We start from the raw sequence: 22,981 nt of genomic DNA on the forward strand, positions 1-22,981 counted from the left end.
CAAGCATTTCTTTAAAAAACACTACAGCGATCTTAATTTTTATAGTCAAACCTTATTGGTTCATTTATTAAAAGCAGCATTATTGGTAGGTGATATAGCGTGTTCAGAGATATTCGGGCTTTAGGCCTTAACGGCCAGCAACTTCAAACTTACTGCTCCTTTCTCACTTATTCTGTATCGCTTTATATTTTGGCCAAACATTTGAACCTTTGACATAGCTAGATTCTTTACCGCTTTTACGGCGTTTATAGTTTTCGGTGGCCGCGCTAATTTTAAGTCTCGTGTCGTTGTTCCATTTTTCTTTTTTTCTTTTATGGATTTACTCGGGTAGTGTTTAAGATGGAAATCTTAGGGGCGTCTTAGTGCTGTTTACCCCAACTCTGCCCTAACCCTAACTTGAGATAGGCAAGTGCTCGTGAGAGGGGGAGACATTTAATGGCAGAAGATGCAAAATGGAACAACGTGCTCCAGGCTCGACTGCCTTTGTCTAGCCCAGATGTTAAACTTGTTTTGTTTTTTTTTGTTTTTTTTGTGTTGCAACTTTCCAACCTGAATTTGACTGCGTGAATCTGAATCTGAATTTAGTAACCTTGAATACAGGTTTCTGAATATTGCATCTGAATTTGTCTATATATATATATATATATATATATATATATATAAAACATGAATTTCAACAATGTTTATTCAAAGTAAATAAATAAATGAATAAATAAATACGAATGTGTGGTTTTCTACCTTATATATTTCAGGGTTGTTTCATTATTATGCATGTAATGGGCTCTAATTTTCAATATTGAAAGTTCAATGGCTCTTAAAATTCTCATCTTTTTTTATTCAAATCTTTATCACTTTTTTCTTCCATAAACATAAACACACACACACACACATATTGCGCATCATTTTTTTCTCACCGTTAGGCTACTAAATGGCAACTGTAAGGTTTTGTGTGAGTGTGTAGTGTGAGTTTGCAGATTGGGGGTTGGGTATGTTGCATAAATGAGATCTGAACTCTGAAGAGTCATCTCTTCAGAACTCGGTCTGTCAGTGAGGCCCATTCTGGAGTCTGTTTTGGCAATGTGAGCAACACTCATACGAACCTTATATCTTCTCCAGGTTCTACAGAGCTAACATCGCTGTGGTGTGATTGTGCAGATCTACAAACCTCTTTGCAGTCAGTACAAATGTTGGTCAGTTAGGAGGGGTGAAATAGAAGGCTAGTCACATACAAGGGTGGATTATACAGACAAACTCCACATTCCTGACATGATATGGTTGTCTGTCCAGCTGAGTACGTCCTACAGCTACCCTTGTCAGAAAACACTCAGAAGTGGTCGACTTTGTCGTGCCGAATACGGGGGTAGTGGTAGCTCGGTGGTTAAGCTGTCGGCTTACTTCTCGGATGGTCGCGAGTTCAAATCCCAGCTCTGCCCATTTGTTGCTGCTGGGCCCTTGAGCAAGGCCTTTAACCATCAACTAGCCAGTTGTATAAATGAGATAAATGTAAGTCACTCCGGATAAGGGCGTCTGCCACATGCCATCAATGAATGTCATCCACAGCTCTCAGCATTGTTGGTCACTGGATATATTTGTTGGGTCTATCATCCTCCCTTCCCTTTGAGGGCCTTCCTGTCTCCTTTCCACCACGAATGAGTGCGTCTGCAACTTCCGGCCTGAATGTCTTCAGCTTCTTAAGCTTTTGCTCACCCACACGCCTCGCGTCTCTGAGATACAGGAGCCGTCCGTCTGCCAAGACAGGCTCTCGTACCGCCGACGTGATTTTGAAAGGGTACGGTACGAGGCCGCCGTAGTGTCGGCCAGGTCGACTCCTCCCGTGCGGACGGTGTACTGCGTTCGGACCGGGGAACCCGTCTCGTCTCCTCTCTTTTTTAGAGAAACGCTTGACCTCTTTCACTGGACTCAGAGCCTCACGAGAACAAGCTGGCTAGTGTGACGGCTTCGTTGTCAGCCCATTTTACTGTTGTGACTTTTGCCTCATTATCCGCTCTGTAATCGAAGCTTCCCCTTCCTCGTCTAATGAGAGCATGGTCATTGTGCAGGGAGCATCCCTTCAGATCGTTCTTGCAAATGGTTGCGAGCTGCACAGGCCAAGCGATTCGTTCAGGTGCACGATAACAGGTAGTGAGGTGAAAAAATTGTGAAAGTAGACGACGTCGGCTCTTTGACGGGCCCCTGTTCGATGCCGTATGTGCTCTTACCGGTGTAGATGGGAAGTTGTAGACAATTCCAGATACACCCTGACGTACAGAGATCTCACAGCGATGAGGTTTGCGAGGCAGGTACTGCCTCAGAGAACCAGTCCAGGTGCCCTTGTAAGGCACCATCATCTCATCAGCTACAAAGAGATGAAATTTAATCGGGTTTGCTGAAAGCATTTTCATTGGCTTCGGACCTGTATTCAAACTTTTTCTTCCTCCAGTTACAAAAAAGCAATATGTATTTTAGTTCATATACTAACAATTCCATAAACTAATAACAAATGATATAGCGATTTCTTTATTTTGTGTACCGCCTCAACTGCCTCATTGTGAACTGGATTTGCTTCAGACAGTGGTCTTCCGTCTGCTGTTATCAAGTAGAATGTACAAGTGTGTGTGTATGTGTAACAAAACTGACAAAAGTTTGGCTTTGAACTGTCTCATCTTCATCTTCCTCAGTAGCGCTGTCACCCTCGCTCTCTGTGTCTCCCTCTCCTGGCAGGTTCACAAGAACATCTTCATCTACATCACTTGCCTCAGAATCTGAAAAGCTTCCTGGGATCTACTCTATAACTCGCATCCTCACTTTCAATCCTCTACTCTCGTTTCTTCTACCGTAAAACGAGCCCTGCAGGAAAATATATAGTTAAAAGTGATAATATGTAGGCACCTAAATATATCACCTGCTGTGTTAACCTGTGAATTTTAATATTTGCTCAATAATTAAATTCAAAAAACACTCGAAAACATTTATTGACAAATTATGGGATTAATTACAGTTTTTAACTCTGTTACAAACACTCTCACCTGATACTATTTTTTAACTACTTTTATCAAAATGACCATTTTATTGTGAATACACTACTTTCATGTTTCAGGTTGCTCTAACATATGAATTAGCTTACTTCTTTCTCTCAGCTCTGAACACACTGTTACTGCTGTGTAATCTAGTGCTGTGTAATTGCTAGGGAGCTTAGCAATTGTATGGCAATCATTCCCTTAATGTTCCTCTAACACCTGTCATAAACATTATTGTGCAACTAATGCTTATGAACGTGGGGCTCTGTGGCGCAATGGATAGCGCGTTGGACTTCTAGGCTCGGTGTTAGAGCTATTCAAAGGTTGTGGGTTCGAGTCCCACCAGAGTCATTTACTGCATTTTGGGGGCAGTCGTGGCCTAATGGATAGAGAGTCGGACTTGCAACCCGAAGGTGAACCCCCAACTGCTCCCCGGGCGCTGCAGCAAAAAAAAAGGCTGCCCACTGCTCCGGGTGTGTGTGTGTGTTCACTACTGTGTGTGCGCACTTGGATGGGTTAAATGCAGAGCACAAATTCTGAGTATGGGTCACCATACTTGGCCACAAGTCACTTCACTTCATGAATAAGCATTAGCATCAGCAAAGCTGAAAGAGCACTTTCCATCACCAGCTAAGTTCTCAGACAGTTTGCTAACTTAGCTACTTAATCTAGCCACCATGTCACTCAACACACACTGATTAACCAGAGTAATTTACTTTAAAATTGTACATGGCTTAAGATTAATAGTGTATTTTTTTTAAAACAGACTCTCTCCGGGCTCCCGACCATGTGCAGGAGCACCAGTGCTTTCCCGCATGAACGTTTACTGAACAGTGACCTCTAGTCACAGATTTCTCTGGGTCACGTGACGTCCTCTGTTTATGCTGACGTAAACACTCCTCCTTCCTTCTGCGTGTGATCACATGATTTCATGTGATGAGAAGTCTCGCATGTGCTATCGTGAGAGTGGAGAATGTAACCAGACACTGTATACAGGGCAGCAATAAAGACAAGAGGAAAGTAATTATAATGAACTGTTAATAATAATGAGCAACAGCAAAAGACCTGCAGAAAACTCTGCAAACTGCAAGTCTTTGGTGCCGTGTCCACTATCAGAAAAACATTCAACAAGAACGGAAGGACACCATGAAGGAAACCACTGCTGTTCAAAAAAAAAAAAAAAAAAAAAAAAACATTGCAATGTCTCACTAATAAACACTATGTAGTGCACTTAAACAGGACACTAGAGGTGCATTTGGGTTTCTGCCACACAGCTTCAGTTGAACTTACCTGAAGGTTTATAGCAGAAAGGAGTTTTAAATCCTCACAGTAACAGGCTTTTAGGTCTCTCGGAAGACCTGACATAACCACGCCGACATCTTGTGGTGATGTTACACGATGAAGTCATAGTAATATTTTCAGTGTTTTTCAGTTTTTCTCACTCAAATTTATGATCTAGTCATTTAAAGAATAATCAGTGTTTCATTTTATAGTCACCTAATTGTAAGATTTTGTATGACAGTATCACAAAAGTGTATTGATGTAAGCAAATCCCCGTAATGGGTGCTTTCCCCAAGTAACATAACAATTAGAAAAAAAAAAAAATCTCTAATGGAAATGCAGTTGAAAGAATCCACCTTCTGCTCTCTTCTAACACAGCTGACCTTAAATCATTTTTTGTGTCCTAAACTATGATCCAATAAAAGTGTACAAGAAGTATGCTGTACATAAAGCACAATCACTCCTGAATTCTAGCTTATGGTTACAAAGTTTTATCATTTTTACAAAATTACAACAGTCCTGAATACTATGAATGTTCTGCCATTTGAGATTTAAATATCTATTTAAGAGCAGTTTTATACGCAGCTCTGGCATTTCTCAGGTGGAATTACATCCTTCATAAGGTGTCTTTTTTTCTTTCTTTGTTTCGAAAAAGTAAGCAAGCAGCTTCTTTATCATTCAGTTTAATTAATCTAAATGATAAGAAATTCTGAATAAAACACAGGACACAAAAGTTCTGTTTCTTTGTTTCTTTTTCTTTATTTAAATGCTGTACAGTGCTTATAACCTAAGGACAGTAAATGTTTTTTTTTGTTAATTATTTGATTATAAACAAAGCCTACATCGTTGTTACATGTATATTACAGAATAAAGAATTAAAGATGCTGAAATTGACATTTTCTGCATCAGTACAATCCTAAAAATGATAGTATTAAGAAGTAAGTAAAGTTTTTATCTCCTGTCTCATACTTTTAAGCCACCCAAAATATATATCCTGTGCATATCGACAGCAGGTTTCTCCTGATAAAATCAGCTCAATCTTTAAATAATCACCAATACACAGCTAATATACAGAAAAGTGTAGCGTATTATTATTTAATGAGACATTTGATGTTGAACATGTGATTGCATGGACGAGTCATGATGAATACAGGAGCTGTGAATAGAATTGTATTTTTTATAGAGCTTTTTGCAGTAGAAATTGTTTTAGAGCAGCTTTACAAGACTTTTTCTACTGTACTATTATTTTCTTTCTCCTTGTGAAACACCTTTCCATCTGGTTGCTCTCTCCATTTCACTGTGATGTTCTCTGCCATCCCATGATCCTTCAGTTTCTGCTTAATCTAATAAACAGAATAAGACATTTATTGTTACGAATGCAATATACAGACACTAATGTCCTGTGAAAGCTGGAAAAATGCTACAGCAACTGAACAGAAACAGTCAGATTCAGATTACAGTACAGTGTGTACGTGTCGGAGCTTGATGAAGACTCAGGTTCTGGCTGCAGTGTGCATTATAAGTGAGGTCTTGTGGAACATGAGACCCACCTGCTCCAAGATGGCCGCCTTTACTGCAAATTCATTCACATCCTGATTGGCTCGGACCTTCACCTTTATTATCTGTTGTTTTCCGGTGATTACTAAACATAGAAATGCAAAGATACATACAAAAACAAAGATGAGCACACAATTAAACGAACATTTTAAAATCAGTGTAAATTTGTATAAATATGAGACTGAATAAAACGTTAACTCACTTGCGTAACAGAAGAAAGGCAGGATGTCTGAGCACTGTGCATCAGCAGCCTGATTGTTATTTAAATAACCACAATTTTCATTCCCCAGGGCATTATCAAGTTTTCCAGACATCCAGCTGATGGTAGAGAAGTTCCAGGTGTCTCTGAACAGACCAAACCGAGATGCCGAGTGCTCGTTTCCCAAGGACCAGCGCCAGCTGTTGATGTCATTGTACAGTCCAATCCAAGCACTGGAGCTGAACTGTTGTCTCTGTGCTTCAGTCTGAAGTCGGACCATGTTCTCGTTACTTTCTATGACAGCCAGGTCGGTGTGTGTGGCTCGGCAGTAAGCCTGAGCATCACTCCATGTTTTCCCCTGCTGGATCAGGTAGTACTTACGAGGGACAGACAGAACGAGAGGGGCGAATCCTGTGGAGAAGAGTTTTAAAGGTTTTGTGCAAGGTTAGCTCAGCTATTTTTGATTTTTTTTGCCTTTATGGTGTTTATCACTTTTTAAGAAACATTATAAACCCTATAAACATTATAGGTTGATTTTAATTTGTGTTACAATGCCTAATTTTTTTTAACGAGAAAAATAAATAATAAGAAGAAGCATAAAAAGAAGCAAAAAGGTTTAAATTAATTAAAACATTACTTAACATAATTTAACTGTAAATTAAATAAAATGCCCCGCCTTCACTACATCGCCTAGAACTCACTCTCGTTTTTTTTTTTTTTCGTATTTTTACACATACTTTAATAAAAACAGTATTACAGTTCAATATGCAATTAGAGTATTGTATTTATATTTAAATTTGTATTTTCGAACGACCCTGGTGTTCAGGAGCGGGTACAGGTTTTCCTGGCACATGTTTAATAATTTAACAAACATTAAACTGTTTTTATCATGAGGAGTAGAACAGAAATATCCTAAATGTTAACTAATGATAAACTATTTATTACATTTGAGTATTGGATTTCAATTCAGTTTTGTGTTTTCAGTCATCATCGACATTCAAGAGTTCAAGGTTATGTGCTAACAACATAAAAAATTTTCAACACAAACATCATAAATGCTAAACTAATAATGAACTATTTATTAAGGTAGTCACTGGTAAATTACTTAATCACTTGAAACTAAGGGAGTTCAGGTTAATGATACTCTGCATCCCAGCTAAAGATTTTTAAGATTATTAAGATTATTTAAGACTCACAGTTCAGTTGGTGGAAAACGTTTTTCTTACATCAGGCCTAAACTCAGCAATAGTGTTTGTACTTGTAGTAATTCTCATAGACTTATATTTATTTTATAATTTAATTTAATGTAAAGTATTTTAAGAATTTATACTCAAATTTAAAAGATGCTATATAAATAGAGATATCACAGATTATCAGTGGTTCTGATTCTTATGCTGTAGTCTGTGTTTCTAAAACCTCGATCCATGAGTCTCTTTTTAACTGCCAGTGTAAAGATGTCTGCGCAGCCCTGCTACAAAGAAAACAAATATACTAAAGGTATAAATTATCCCACATGTCAAGTTCTGCAAAACATTTCCCATTCTTAAGTGTTAGGAAATAACTGAAGTATCGAAGTAAAATATTGAATCATACCTGAAATGTGAAGGAGGTAAACTATCAGTGTTGTAGCTTTTATAGATCTCAGTGTCCTTCAGAGACTTTCTGCAGTATTGAAAAAAAAACTGAGTTGCTATTTATCTTCTTTTAGACTTGTCGACTTATTGTAAACCACCTCCTACTACTTTCCCTACTTTACAAAACAGAGTGTATGGAAATCTGACATGGACGAGGCACAACAGAAAAAAATGGAGGACTGGAAATGTTTATCAAGCTGTCTTTAGTGTATAATTTGAGAAAGAAGGATTCCATTCAGTTTTGATTATTAGACTAATACAGCACAAAGATGAGCTATCAATCTGAACTGTAACCATGGATACGGCCTCATCGGTACAGGTTCGGGAACCTGCAGCACGGCTGACTGTTTTATTTTTAACATTATTTTGACACAAATCTAAGATAGTTTTATTTCAACACGCTAATTAGCCCATTATAGTGAAGTGGGGAGAAAATTCTGTATAGTTTGCACACTCGGAACTACAATTCTTATGTTATTTTAACAGTTTGGATATATAAATTATAAGTTCTAGCAAGTCGACATACAAGTCTTGCACAACTCATTTTAAAACTAGGCTTTGGGTGTAATGTTTATTCTCTGACTTAAACTGTAGCTAAATCAATCCATTTCTCTTCATTACTGCAAATATCATTCTTTAAATATTTATATTTAACTAATGCTAGCAAGGCAGTGTGTACTGGTGACATATTAAATGGAAACCCATGTGTCTAGAGCTCTATCCAGATGGTTGCAATGTTAATTTTTTGTCTCCTCTGTGATAAAACTCTCATATCCGATGGCAAGAAACTTAAGATGAGTGATTTTCTGTGGGTTTATGTCACAAATGGTCGTATACTGTTTTATATGCATTATCGATTTAAATAGAGGACATTATTGAATCAGTTACAATAAACACACTTACAGCTGTTCGGACAGCCAGGGGAAGTTCATTCCTCCACCTGGGTGCAAAGGCAAAGGCATTGATGAAGATTTTATTCGTACCCTGAGAGATGGTGGGTCAAGCAGTGCCAGAGACTCGGAGGGAGTGTGGTGCAGAGCTCCGTTAAGGTGCTTTAAGGTAGGTGAGAGCTGCTCTGTTTTTTTTTGGCTTTGTAGGTGAGCATCAGTGTTTTAAATCTCCAGCTAAAGGATGCCAGTGGAGGGAACACAGCAATGGGGTGATGTTGGAGAAATTGAGGAGGTTGAACACAATTCGTCCAGCTGCATTCTTCGTCATTTGGGGGGGTCGGATGGTGCGCAGGGGCAGACCTGTGAGAAACCTACATGACAGGGTCGGGGTAGTATTGTGAGAAGAGAATGAAAGCTGGTTGTGTGTTGTCAGATGGTGTGGTCACAGCCAGGTAGAACTTAACAAGATCTTGACAAAGACACACACAGGGTATGCAGTGCATGCTTAACTTGTTACGAGTAACATACACAGTTAAAATACATGGGTGTACTAAGTCTACCAGGTTGTTAAAAATTCATAGGTCTTCTTGGAACGTCCTTGGTTAAAGCTTATTTGTTTGTACAATGTTTGTCTAGTAGTCTGTGAATATTTAAAGAAGACGCAGATGGTGAGCTGAGTCTTAATAAATGAACTGAACCAATGGACACACTCCTCACTGCACAATTAACTCAACTTGAATACAGCCCAAGATGAGTAAAAACCCCTGTCCTGCCTTGTCTTCCCTGAGTCTGTCCAGATATTCGAAGGTTCATCCATTGATTAGTTTGCCTGTCTACTTGCAAAGTTTTACGCATTTGTATTGTAAAGTCTTAGCCTTTTTTTTCCTTTGTTTCTTGTTATACTTCCTTGTGTCTTGCCTATCACCCTTGCACATTAAAATATAAGTCAAATAACAAAGTAGTCTACAGAAGGGGACCTGTGTGCACCCAAGCACCTGCCCTGTGCTCCTTTGATATCTGTAGAGCTCCCTTTTTGAAAGGTTCTTTTCAGGGCTGTACAGTAGAGCAATACTGTAGCATGTGCTGTTGGAAGAAATACAGTGTAGATACTCACCATCCACTTTAATAGGAACATCTGTAAGAGCTTCAGTTAATGTTCACATCACACATCAGAATGAAGAAAAACTGTGATCACTGTGAGTTTGATCATGGCATGGATGTTGGTGACAGATGGGCTGGTTGGATTATTTCATAAATTGCTGATCTAGTGGGATTTTCACACACAACAGTCTCTAGAGTTTACACAGAATGGGGCATAAAAAATTTTTAAAAAAAAACCACAATGAGAGGGCGACAGTTCCGTGGATGGAAACGCCTTGTTGATAAGAGAGGTCAGAGGAAACTGGCCAGATTGGTTCAAGCTGCCATGAAGGATATAGTAACTCAAACAATCGCATGATTTTATTCATTGTGTTGCTGCCACATGATTGGCTGATCGGATAACTGCATAAATGAGCAGCTGTACAGGTGTTCCTATTAAAGTGGATGGTGAGTGTTTAAGGAAGTTTCTTCAATTCTTGTACCTTAACAAGCCTTTCTTAAAAATCCCAAGTATTGTAGCACAAATGAAAATAAAACTATAACTAAGGGCACACTGCACTTCATGTAGATCCCACAGTCAGCATTTTTACATTTAAAATCAACAGTATTAAAGTTCGGTATTCAAGTAGAGTAGTATATTTCTATTTAAATTTGTCCCAGAGTTCAACCTTCATTTAATGATGTAAATGATTTTATGATCTTTGCTTACAGGTTCTGTCATAAGCTTTTTCATTCTTATCAAATGTTGGGCATTTAACTAAAAGTGCACCAATTTTTTCTCTTCTATATTTATTTTTGTCTGAACGTCCTGAGACTTTTTCCGTATGTTTTTTTTCTTCACTTTTTTACAATGTTCCCCAGAATTGTTTTAAAAAAAAAGAGCATTATGTTTACTTGAGTGAAAGAAAGCCAGGCCAGACTATGACTTGCAAATTGCTCCTGAACTTTCCTGAGTGAGAGCTTTGTTTAAAACACTTTGCATGGGTGCTGTATTTCAGTGCACCATGACTTAGCACAAATGTGGTGTAACAGCAGGATTTAAAACTTTGTTTAACATCTTAATTTTTTTCTTAAACTTCTTAAAATAGAAGAGTGCATATAATCTCTTAAATAATCGTCATATTTTACATACATACCTGTACCTGATGAAGTACCTGATGAAGATGAAAAGTATATTGACTATTACTAGATTGTAACCAATAAACAGATTAACCAATTTTTCGGTTGCTTCACATTTTATGTTTAGAGCCTTGAGCAGTTTAATTACCAATCTATCCTTTATTATGGAGATCTAACCTATGCAAAATGCTCAAGCCTCAGCCTGCAAACATACTTTTACTACTACTACTACTACTACTTTGGTAGTCCACTGCATCCGATGATGACATTCCTCCTCTGAAGACTCTGAAAAGACTCTGCTACATAAAAAAAATTTAGAAAGTATTAACATGTCCTCAGAATTATTTGAAAATTAAAATTTTAGAAACATAATAAGTATGCTACCGACTAAAGCCAAAGTGGATTTCACCATAATGGGATTTCCTTTCCTTTCTCTCCTCCTTTTGTTGACTGCCAATAGACTTCCTAAAACTGATAAAACTGGAATCATTTTTTGGAACTAAAAATCACAGCTGTGGTGTTCAAAGACTGAGCCAAGGCCTCAAACACTGTTTATGCATATGGTGTGGTAGTTTAATGGTGGGGTTTGGAATGCTTGTATGTGTCTTTGAAATTGCACTTTGTATATTATGTGTGTGGGCCAATATTGACATTCAAACATGTTGTTCTAGCCTCTGCCCATTAGATGAACCTCCTCAGATATTGCTGTACATCCCTTTTGATTGGTAGTACTGGAGGGAGGCATGATTCACTTTCTTTCTCGTCACATTATATTCTGGATGCTTTTCTATCCACTACACTGTACCTAGGCTGCCTTGTAGTACCAAATGCTCCTTTTTCTGTGGACTGCATCAAATAACCGAATATGAACATGCATTATCAATATTTACATTTATATATATGGGTTATTGTGGTAAAAAAAAAAAAAAAAAAAAAAAAGACAGACTTACGTGAAAAATTCTCAAAGAATACCCTCACTCACCGTCCACTTTATTAGGACACCTGCACAATCATACAGTTATCTAATCAGCCAATCATTTGGAAGCAGCACAATGCATAAAATCATGCAGATACAGGTCAAGAGCTTCAGTTAATATTCACATCAAACATCAGAATGTAGAAAAAGTGTGATCTCTGAGACTTTAACCGTGGCATGGTTGTTCGTGCCAGAAAGACTGGTTTGAGTATTTCAGAAACTGCTGATCCCCTGGGAATTTCACACACAACAGTCTCTAGAGTTTACACAGAATGGTGCGAAAAACAAAAAACATCCTGTGAGTGAAGGGTCTGCAGGTTGAAACACCTTGTGGATGAGAGTGCTCAGGGGAGAATGACCAAACTGGTCAGAGCTGCTAGGATACAAAAATCCACAGTTTACACAGATCATTTTAAGCCAAAACAATAATATTTAATCTGACAAACAAAAATTATGTAACAGCTCTATTTTAATGCACTTGTGAGACTTAAATGTAATTGAATAAGTGAAACTCTTCCCACACTGTGAGCAGTGATACGGCTTCTCTCCTGTGTGAATGCGCTGGTGTGTTTGGAGATGACTATGATAAGAAAAACATTTCCCACACTGTGAGCACTGATACGGTTTCTCTCCTGTGTGAATGCGCTGGTGTGTTATCAGATGACTCTGGTAAGAGAAAAATTTCCCACACTGTGAGCAGTGATACGGCTTCTCTCCTGTGTGATTGCGCTGGTGCGTTTGGAGATTACCCTTGGCTGTAAAACTCTTCCCACACTGGGAGCAGTGATACGGCTTCTCTCCAGTGTGAATGCGCAGATGTCGTTGGAGAGTACTTTGTTGTGTAAAACTTTTCCCACACTCTGAGCACTGATACGGCTTCTCTCCTGTGTGAATGCGTTGGTGTTTTCGTAGATCACCCTTTCGAGTAAAGCTCCTCCCACAATGTGAGCAAAGATATGCCTTCTCTCCTGTGTGAATGCTCTGGTGTTTTCGGAGATTACACTGGTGAGTAAAGCTCCTCCCACACAGTGAGCAGTGATACGGCTTCTCTCCTGTGTGAATACGCTGGTGGACTTTGAGAGTACTTTGTTGATGAAATCTCTTCCCACACTGTGAGCAGTGATATGGTTTCTCTCCAGTGTGAATGCGCTGGTGTTTTCTGAGATGACTCTGGAACGTAAAACTCTTCCCACACTGTGAGCAGTGATACGGCTTCTCTCCTGTGTGATTGCGCTGGTGTGTTTGGAGATTAAATTTGGCCGCAAAGCTCTTTCCACACTGTGAGCAGTGATATGGCTTCTCTCCAGTGTGAAGGTGCTGGTGTTTTTGAAGCTTACTCTGGTGATTAAAACTCTTCCCACACTCTGAGCATGAATACGGCTTCTCTCCTGTGTGAATGCTCTGGTGTTTTTGGAGATTACTCTGGTGAGTAAAACTCTTCCCACACTCTGAGCACTGATAGGGCTTCTTTCCTGTGTGAATGTGCTGGTGTTGTTGCAGAGTACTTTGTCGATTAAATCTCTTCCCACATTGTGAACAGTGATAGGGCTTCTCTCCTGTGTGAATGCGCAGGTGTCGTAGGAGATCACCCTGTCGATTAAAACTCATCCCACACTGTGAGCAGTGATACGGTTTCTCTCCTGTGTGAATGCGCTGGTGTGTTTGGAGAGTACTCTGTTGATTAAAACTCTTTCCACACTGTGAGCAGTGATACGGCTTCTCTCCTGTGTGAATTCGCTGGTGTCGTTGGAGAGCGCTCTGATGAGAAAAACTTTTCCTACACTCTGAGCAGTGATATGGCTTCTCTCCTGTGTGAATGCGCTGGTGTGTTTGGAGATGACTCTGGTAAGAAAAACATTTCCCACACTGTGAGCAGTGGTGAACTGCCTTCTGCATTTCTTTGACAGAGACGTTGGAGTCGAGAGTGCCAGGTGATGTTTGGTGACTAACAGAGCCTTTGTTACATTCAATCTCATATTCCTCATAGTGACATCTCTGGATGTGTTTATGGAGATATATTTGAGATGTATAGGAAAGTGGACACAAGGAGCAGGAGAAGACTTGCAACAGAGCGTTGTTTACTTCTGGAGTAGTGAAAGAAAAAAAAGAAAACAACTAAATATTACAATTTTTTTTAAAAAAATCTAAAATTATTGAACTATGCCAGTGTAAAGAAGCAATAAATTGAATGAGGTCAAGTTAAAAATATCTATTATTATTATTATTAGTAGTAGTAGTAGTATTAGTATTAGTATTAATACATACCACAAAAACTATTAATGAATATTCTGTGAATCCTTGATGACAGTTCATACATACTTTCCATTAGCCTACGCACAGATCTTAAGTCATGTAACATAGCACAGCTAGTAATATTCAGATTTTAAGTGACCAACTCATCTGAAATTCATGAAATGAATTACATAATATGGTATCTTATTATTACTGACCAAGAAGCTCAGTACAGAATATGAAAAACATCTCAAGGATCAAGAAAGTAAGGTGACACAAAATGTGGTCACAAAAGTTGAGTTTATTTATTTTGCTTATTTATTCTAGTTTTATATTAAGGCTGAGACTCTTGTTTGAAACGAAAAAAAAGTATATCCTCAGGATGTTACTAGCAGGAGGCAGTGTGATGGTCGATTCTGTGTAGGGATGCCTTCAGCACGTGTGAGCCCTTTCTCTCAAATACAAGAGGAACTTGGGAATGTAATCCACATTTCTCTGCTGTGTATATATTATACCTCATATTACAGATGAAAATTGTGTTAAAAGTATAAACTCACAAGTCAGGTAACAAATGACCCAAATAAATATGTTGTCTTTAAAGGTGCATTAGGTAATTCCCATCCATAAAAAAAGCTCTGCTCTCAGAACCTATGGATGTCCAATATTCTCTAGCTAAAGAAACAATACATGGACACATGGTAAGCTGGTAGGCTCTACACCAAACAGTGAGACAGTCCTGTTTCAACATTGCAGCCACTTCATTCTTGTCACTGAGCCAACCACTGGGCTCATAAATGTGATGAACATTAGTAGCTATTTCACTTAGAGCCTGACAACATATAACAGGGAATAGCCAGCATCAAGAATTAATGTGTTTAGTTGACAAGCTACCCATCATCCAGAAAACAGCTGCCAATGGTAAGTGTACATAAGTATTGACAAAGCTCCTGCATGACATAGGGAGCTCTGTGTAGAAGTAGTTCATTTGTAGGCTGGCACCTGCACTCCTGGAGTGGACTGTTGCACTAGTCCTCACCTGTCGGCTCCAAGCGCCACACACTGGGACACTACTTCAGCCAGTGGGCTAAACTACATGAGGGGGGTGACGTTAACATTGAATCACTGGTCGACTTCCCGGATAAAGTCAATGGCCCGCATCATTAGGCATATGAACTTCCTGGATGAAGTCACCGACATGGGCGGAAGGGCTCCTGATCTCAACAGCCAAGTGTTTGGGACGAGGGCACAACACCTCCTTGTGGACTGCTACTGTGGCCTACTAGCTATGGTTTGAAATAGGAGGAGAAGTGGACATCTTGGACAGCTGTCTGCTAAAAACCTCTGACCTGTGGACCTCGCTGTCACTGTCCTAGCTTCCTAGGCCATGGCAGATGAACATACTGCACTCCACCTTAAAGCTCCACTACAGAGGCATAATGAAACATGTCCACATCTCCTTCTCCCAACTCCCAACGGACATCTTCAAATGTAGTCAAAGTACACCACAGAAGGAAAGTTGCTTCCCACTCACCAAAAAAATGAGAAAAGACTCAAACTCAGATGCGCAAACATCAGAACCATGCTAGACTCAGCTGACAGCAGTTGCCCAGAGCTATGTTCTGCTTTCATTGCACATGAACTTTGAGGCTGGATGTCAACACTGCCACTCCAAATGAAGTCCGCTTCCCAGAGGAAGGCAGCTTTAAGGAACATGGCACTGGCTAGACCATTTACTAGTCAGGGAAACCAGAGTCAGAGAAACGCCTTCATGGTCTGGCTTCATGATCAAAGACTCCATCACTTCCAAACTTGCCCACAGGTCACTCTGACCACATCATCTCTATGCACCTTCCACTGTAAAACAACCAACCTGCCACACTCCACAGTATGTATGCCCCAACCCTTAAAACAGAACCAGTAGAAAAAAGACAAGTTTAATTCTAATCTTCGCAACCTCTTACGATGCACCAGAGCAGATGACAGTCCTTGGAGAGCTAAATGTCAGATTCGGTCAAGAGTCGGAAACCTGGAAAGGAGTACTTGGGAAACATGGTGCTGGAAACTACAACAACAACAGGTGCCTGCTGTTGGAGTTTTGCACAGAGCAACAACTTATTACCAACACCATCTTTCAGAAGTAGGACAGACTGACTACCTGGATGAAGCCTCGGCCCAAACACCAGCACCTCACAGACTAGGTTCTATGTGTTAGCGAGACTTAAAAGATTTCTTCACTTAAAAGACCAGAGTGATGCCCTCACACTGACTGCAAAATCAAACTTCAATTCAAGCCAAAGCCTAGGAAAAAAGTTGGTCCAAAGAAAAAGTTCAAGGTTTGTGCTTAAAGTCAGCTTAGGTAAAAGCTAACTTCCAGGCAAGCTTACCTGCCCCCCAGCCTCCTCTCCACAAGAGCTATGCGAACACTTGAAGGCCTCTATCCTGCAGACATCTGAAGAAGTCCTTGGACTCACATGCAAGAAGAATCAAGACTAGCTGGATGAAAACAACCAGGAGATCCAACACCTATTGGCAGAAAAGAAATCAGCACACCAGGCTCAACTGGCCCAGCCAGTTTGTCCAAAGAAGATTGCATCCTTCTGCCTTGCATGCAGATGTCTTCAATGCAAACTTTGAGAGATCTAGAATAAGTGGTGGACAGACCTCACAAAGAGGACCCAGGTTTGTGCTGACAATGGTGAATAAAGGGGGTTCCATGAAGCCCTAAAGATAGTCTATGGCCTTAGCTACCAAGTCCAGAGCCAACTGCACAGTGCAGATGGAGGGATGCTCCTTACAGACAAGGCCACTACCCTGAACCACCAGTCAGAATACTGCTTTTGGAAAAATGGAGGCCCAGCACATCACACCAAACTTCACAAATTCTTTACATGCTGCTGGGAGCAAGGCAAACTTCCTCAGAATCTTCACTACAAAATCATCATCACTTTGTACAAGAACAAAGTGTTGTTAAAATCATCGACAATGTGTTATTTGCTCATTGGAAAGAAATGTAAGTGCTGCAGGTGCATGGCTTGGACTCTACTTAAAAAGCTGATAACAACATGGAGACCTGCCTCTATATTCTCAAACAGACGAACCTGAGTAAAGTGTATTACTGCGCTGTACCTCACCAGAGGCAAACATGCTAGAGATTTTTTCATCAAAGCTACAGACTACAAACAACTGAGGCCAACAATCCTGGGCTGCATTGAAGCAACACAGGTAAATATTGGCAATTCAGTTTCATGAATGGGCCTACAACCCCAGCATTATCGCATGACAAAAAAAGTTCAATCATCGCCTGTGTATAGTGTACCACTGACGTCAGCTGGAAGAACTCACAGCAGTGGAACTGATGGAGATGGGCTTCTTCATTCACTTGCTTCAAGCCAAATTCATGTGAATAATCAAGAGAAAAGGCCTCCAAGGACACAGTGTTGCTCGTTGAGGTGACGATGATCGGAGGCCACTCTTGCCAGTCAAGGTGCCAGCTCCACAGCACCAAATGGAGGGAGAATTTCTTGGACCGGTGTTGCCAAGAGGGCAGCTCAAATCCGAACTACTGGAACCTAAGTCTTTCCCTATTCTCTACATTCAAATCCAACCAACTGTGGCCTGCAAACCCCAGTTGTAGGACAATCCCAACTGGCAGGATGCAACATCTGCAACAACAAGACAGATGTTGAGTGGGGGGTTTCTGGTACATGCGCTGGTGGACTTAGGCAGTGCTGTCTTCCAGATAAGACACCAACCTCAGTCTTACCATACCATTCTTAATAAGATAAGCTTATAGTGCTAGTGTAGTATACATCAAAATAAATACATATGAATGTAACCACAGTGCAAGGAAAAAGTATTTTTTTTCCCGATTTTTTTTCTCTTCCTGACTTCTTCTATTTCTATGTATGTGTCACATTTCATTTAAAACAAAATTTAAAAGACATACTGAATACAATTTTTAAATGATCATTTCATTTATGAAGAGGAAAAAGTTATCCAAAAACTGGTCCTGTGTATAAAAAAAAAAGGCTCCTTAGTTACTCAGTCAACCAATTAACCAAATTTAATTGATAATTGGGCTCAATAAGACTAGATATGGCCAGGATATATTACTGCCAGCCCTGCTGAATCTACATATCACTTATATAGGACCTTTCCAGCAATGCGAAGTAGGCTAATAGTTCTCAACATGCAGCACACTATGCTATGATCAAAAGAATTTGGAAAGCGAGTAGAAAGAAGTTAGTCAAATCCATCAGTCCGGAAAGGGTTTCAGAGCCCTTTAAGGCTCTGTGACACCAGCAAACCACATTATCTCCAGAAGGAGAGCCATTATCTCCAAGTGGAGAAAACAAGCTTGGAACACTGGAACATTGGAACAGTGGTGAATCTGTAGTGGCCGGCCTACCAGAGACTTAGTCAATGTAGAGGCCTAGTCAAAGTCCTGACTTGAACCCTATTGAGATGCCGTGGCAGCACCTTAAATGTGTAGTTCATGATAGAGAGCCTTCCAATGTGGCTTAATTTAAGCAATTTTGCAAAGGCGAGTGGGCCATGTTGATGTGAAAGACTAATCTCCGATTATTGGAAGCATTTAGCTACAGCTGTTGCTGCTAAAGATGGAATAACCAGTTAAGTTTACGGGGACACTAAAAAAAGATAACTTTTTGTCATGGGTGATATACATGTTGCGTAACCTTCATTCAATGAAATGAGCGTTTAAAACTGTTTTTTGTTGTGTTTCTTCATGTTCTTTTATTTTACACTATATGGCCAAAAGTTTGCGGACACCTGACCATCACATTCATATTTGCTTTTTGAACATCCCATTTCAGATTTTTTTTAAATCCCCTTTTGCTATTGTAATAACCTCCACTCTTCTGGGGAGTCTTTCCACTAGATTTTGGAGCATGGCTGTGAGGAAATTTTCCATTCAGCCACAAGAGCATTAGTGAGGTTAGGCACTGATGTCAGGCGAGAAGGCCTGGGGCACAGTCAGCATTCCAATCCATCCCAAATGTGTTCAGTGGGGTTGAGGTAAGGGCTCTCTGCAGGCCACTTGAGTTCCTCCACACCAACCTTGGCAAGCCATGTCTTCATGAAGCTCAGTTTGTGCACAGGGGCATTGTCATGCTTGAACATGTTTGGGCCCCTTAATTCCAGTAAAGGTAAAATTGTAATGCTACAGCATACAGAGACATTCTATACAATTTTGTCCAACTTTGTGGCAACAGTTTGGGGAAGACCCACATATGGGTGTGATGGTCAGGTGTCCACAAACTTTTGGCCAAATAGTGCACATTGTGAATGAGGATCTAAAACCATTTTGTTGCACAAATATTCAAATTAGTAGAAATCACAAGAGGGCAAATACTTTTTCATGCCACTGTATATGCTGATGCGTGCATAAAATACAGGCCCAATCAAATGGATCATTAAATCCACAAGGAGTTAATGATCCCAAACTCAAAATCTAGTAAGCTTCATACCCCAATAAATTTAGTTCAGTTTTACTGCTTCTATGACTAAGGAAGACCTTGTTCAAATGGAGTTACAATGTTCACTAATGCATGTGTGTAACTTTCACCTAGTCTGTGTACTGAAGATCACAGAGACCTTCAGCCTAGAAAGCAGTGAAAATGAAGACTAAGGAGCATTCTAAGGAAGTTAAAACTAAGGTAATAATTTCATAACTTAGATATAATTTTACACTCTATTCCTAAGAGGATGGACATCCCAGTAAGCACTGTTAGATGGATAGCAAGGAAGTGGAAGCCGCATCACAACACACAAGCAGTACCAAGAGAACACAGTGTGAAAACAAGACAGAGACTGGTGAGGGAAGCCACAGTGACGCAAAAAGCCACTCTAACAGAGTTACAGAGTATAGTGGCTGAGAGTAGTGTGAAGGTGCACCAAACCACCATTTCAAGAACTCTGCATAATTGAGGGCTCTATGGAAGGTTGGCTAGAAAGAAACTGTTGCTCAAGAAGTGCCATATGAAAGTATGAGAGTGACCCAGTAAAGATATGCTAAAAAAACTAAAGCTTGGGAGAAATTTCACCTTTCAGTAGGACAAGAGTCCCAAACACAAGGCCAAAGCAATGCAGGAATAATGTACAAAAAGCTGAATGTTCTACAATGACCAAATCAAAGTGCAGATCTGAATCCCACTGAGAATTTGTGGCACTGTTTGACAATTGTGGACAATTGAAGAAACAACATCCAACCAACCTGACGAACCTGGAGCAAATCTGCCCATAAGAATGGGTGTAATCACTCCCAAACAGCCTGGGTAGAAACTTGCCCTGAAGAGACTTAAAGCTGTTATTGCAGCAAACAGTGGTTCTACCAAGTACTAGTCCGAAGGGGTTGAATACTTATACAAGCAGCATTTTTTTATATAATTTCTAAGATTTAATATAAACATAATTTACCCACCTTAGGAATGTCAGGAATAAAAAATGAATTGAATTCTAACATGAAGTACACAGTTTCCTTGAGCTCACACACAACTCAGTTCAACAAGAGCTGATTAAACAATGACCAGACATGATGCATTTACTTAGATATTAATACTAAAATTAGTTTTAAAACCAAATATTTATGGTAAAATCACTACATTTGAACCTTCCTTACCATTTCTGGAGCACTTTTTACTCCAGAGTGAGTCAAATGTAGGGCCAAGATCTTCGGCATACTCTTTTTCATACCCCACCAAGAGCTCCTGTCCCGGGTTAATGGGTTGACAGCAACGATATAGAATCCCACCTCGATACTGAAACGCCAAAAGATTCTGCTCTTCATCATTACGAGCACAATTCACGTACCTAGAGAATGAGGCAAAGTGGCAGAAAAGGTAAAAAGAAAAAAATAATCTCAGAAATGGGAGTCAGAGTTAGAGAAAGCATTAGGGAAATATCAGTGACAGGAGAAACAAAGTTTTTCCATCAAATCAAGACCTGTAAAATTAATGACTGAGCAAAGGACCAAATAACCAAAGTATTCCTCACCTCATCCAATTAGCATACATTTCTCTCTTGGCATCTATGTATTCCTGGCACTGGCTTCTAGTGTATATCTGCAAAAATGTACAATTTATACAATGAATAAATCTATGCCTTAAAATCAAAGGAGTTATGTAGGAAAACGTATGCTGTTCCATGCAAATATTTTTTTAATAAACATTACAAAGGCAATATTATTCGTTTACTTTAGACAAAAATGAGGAAAATATAGATCAATTTTAGAGACTCATAGACTCACTGGCCACTTTAATAGCAACACCTGTACACTTGCTCATTAATGCAATTATCCAATCTGCCAATCATGTTACAGCAATGCATAAAATCATGCATATACAGTTCAAGAGCTTCAGTTCAGGATCAAAAATCAGAATGGGGAAAAATATGTGATCTTAGTGACTTTGACTGTGGGCTCAAACCAAGAGTAGACATTCAGAGCTATTAGTTTAACTTTAGTTTAAACAATCAATCTAACAGAGCACACCCGGGCAATAGGAAACACCTGACAGTCACATGTTCCAACATTTGATCACTTGAAAAATGGGTGGGTTCAAACAAAAGGTGCCATGTTCTAAGTTGTTTCACACATCTAGATGTAAATATCCGGAAATGAAAGCTGAAATTCTGATCTATCATCTCATATTCATTTTCTGATCTCAAAACCAAATGTCTTCAGTGTATAGCAAAAACAAAAGAACTGGCTTTGCCGTACCAAAACTTTCGGAGAGGACCATGTAGGGTTAGGGTTAGAAATAAACTATTCTTGTACTTATGCCATTTGTTTATAAAAATTTATAAAAACTCACCACCCAGGAGTATCCACTGTTCATGGCTTCCTCTCTGTCTACCAGCTCTCCCTGGTAGGGTCCGAAGTGTGCGCCTACTGGAACAGTCTCCCCCTTATTAAACACTCCCAGGCCTGCGTCAGGAATACCGGACTTCCGAATCTCTAGTCCAGGAGGAAGAGTTTGTCTGGCTCGGTCAGCGATCCCCATGGGAACAGGAGTATCAGGGATGAAGAGGGGCGGTCCGTGAACCTCACACTTGTTGAAGAAGAAGGATTTGCAAACCTCACAGTCTGGAAGGAAAGAATTTTTAATAAATAAAATAACAAATGAAATGCAAGATGAGTTTGTTTCAACCACCAGAGCCGATTTTTAATTGTTTTAAGAGTGACACTAGGAACGTGTCTACATGTATTAAAGTTATTCTACAGAAATCAATTTATAATTGCTGAATGTTGCTGAATGTGTATGTTTGATTTATTCAATATTTCAGCACTGTTAAAGACTATATGATTAAAGTAAAATGGAAATCATTGTCAGTAATTTGGTCTTCTGTTCTTTTTATGCCAATTGAGAAAATTAATTACTTTGTAATTATGCAAATGGAGCTAAAAATAATGCCTTTTGTTTGCTTTTCTTAAATCAAATCAAATGCGATGCCTGGTCCAATTTGAAAATCATTTGTTTGAATTTCAAGCAATATTTTATTACTCATGCTTACAATTCACTCCCCAATAACCTCCAGCGAATCTCCTCCTTCTTTCACAGGCAGAGTTATACAATGGGAAAGCAGCACCATCGGTTGGAATACAGAGAGCTCTGGGTTTGCATTGCCTAGCCATGCTGCTGAAGTGGTGAAGTGCCAGAAGTACAAGTGTTTAGGGTGGAATAATCAATGACAGTGAGCTCCAGGATAGTGTGCACTAAGATCTTACAGAGGTAGTCTTTGTCAGCTTCTTCCTCTTTAATGGAGATAACATCAGGCGTGTTGTTGAGGTCGTCTCTATGGTTGTAGATGCTCAGCTCAAGGGTCTCCTCTTTCTTTACACTGCCTTATAATGTGTAAACACACACACATACACACACAGAGTCTTACACATACTGACAGAACTCTACCATTAATGAGACATTTACAGTATTTATATATCTGTGTGTGTAGTAACC

The 22,981-nt window shown here is 39.6% G+C and overlaps 1 protein-coding gene and 1 non-coding gene across 2 annotated transcripts in view; one reads left to right on the forward strand and one right to left on the reverse strand.

The window, feature by feature from the left end:
- The first annotated feature begins 3,278 nt into the window (after positions 1 to 3,278).
- On the forward strand, positions 3,279 to 3,368 carry trnar-ucu (transfer RNA arginine (anticodon UCU)). The gene is given in 2 exon segments: positions 3,279 to 3,315; positions 3,333 to 3,368. It is a non-coding gene; the product is annotated as a tRNA-Arg (tRNA).
- A 4,056-nt stretch (positions 3,369 to 7,424) lies between these two features.
- The window catches only part of LOC113524322 (zinc finger protein 850), a 40,160-nt gene continuing 24,603 nt past the window's right edge, over positions 7,425 to 22,981 (reverse strand). The window contains exons 11-15 of the mRNA XM_053234301.1: positions 22,753 to 22,869; positions 21,839 to 22,110; positions 21,021 to 21,088; positions 20,647 to 20,837; positions 7,425 to 13,858 (exon numbers count right to left, since the gene is read on the reverse strand). Coding sequence (XP_053090276.1) covers positions 12,207 to 13,858; positions 20,647 to 20,837; positions 21,021 to 21,088; positions 21,839 to 22,110; positions 22,753 to 22,869 — 2,300 coding nt within the window. The 3' untranslated portion in view covers positions 7,425 to 12,206. The remainder of the gene's footprint in view (positions 13,859 to 20,646; positions 20,838 to 21,020; positions 21,089 to 21,838; positions 22,111 to 22,752; positions 22,870 to 22,981) is intronic.

Source organism: Pangasianodon hypophthalmus, chromosome 5 (genome assembly GCF_027358585.1).
Source record: "Pangasianodon hypophthalmus isolate fPanHyp1 chromosome 5, fPanHyp1.pri, whole genome shotgun sequence".
Lineage (NCBI taxonomy): Eukaryota > Metazoa > Chordata > Actinopteri > Siluriformes > Pangasiidae > Pangasianodon > Pangasianodon hypophthalmus.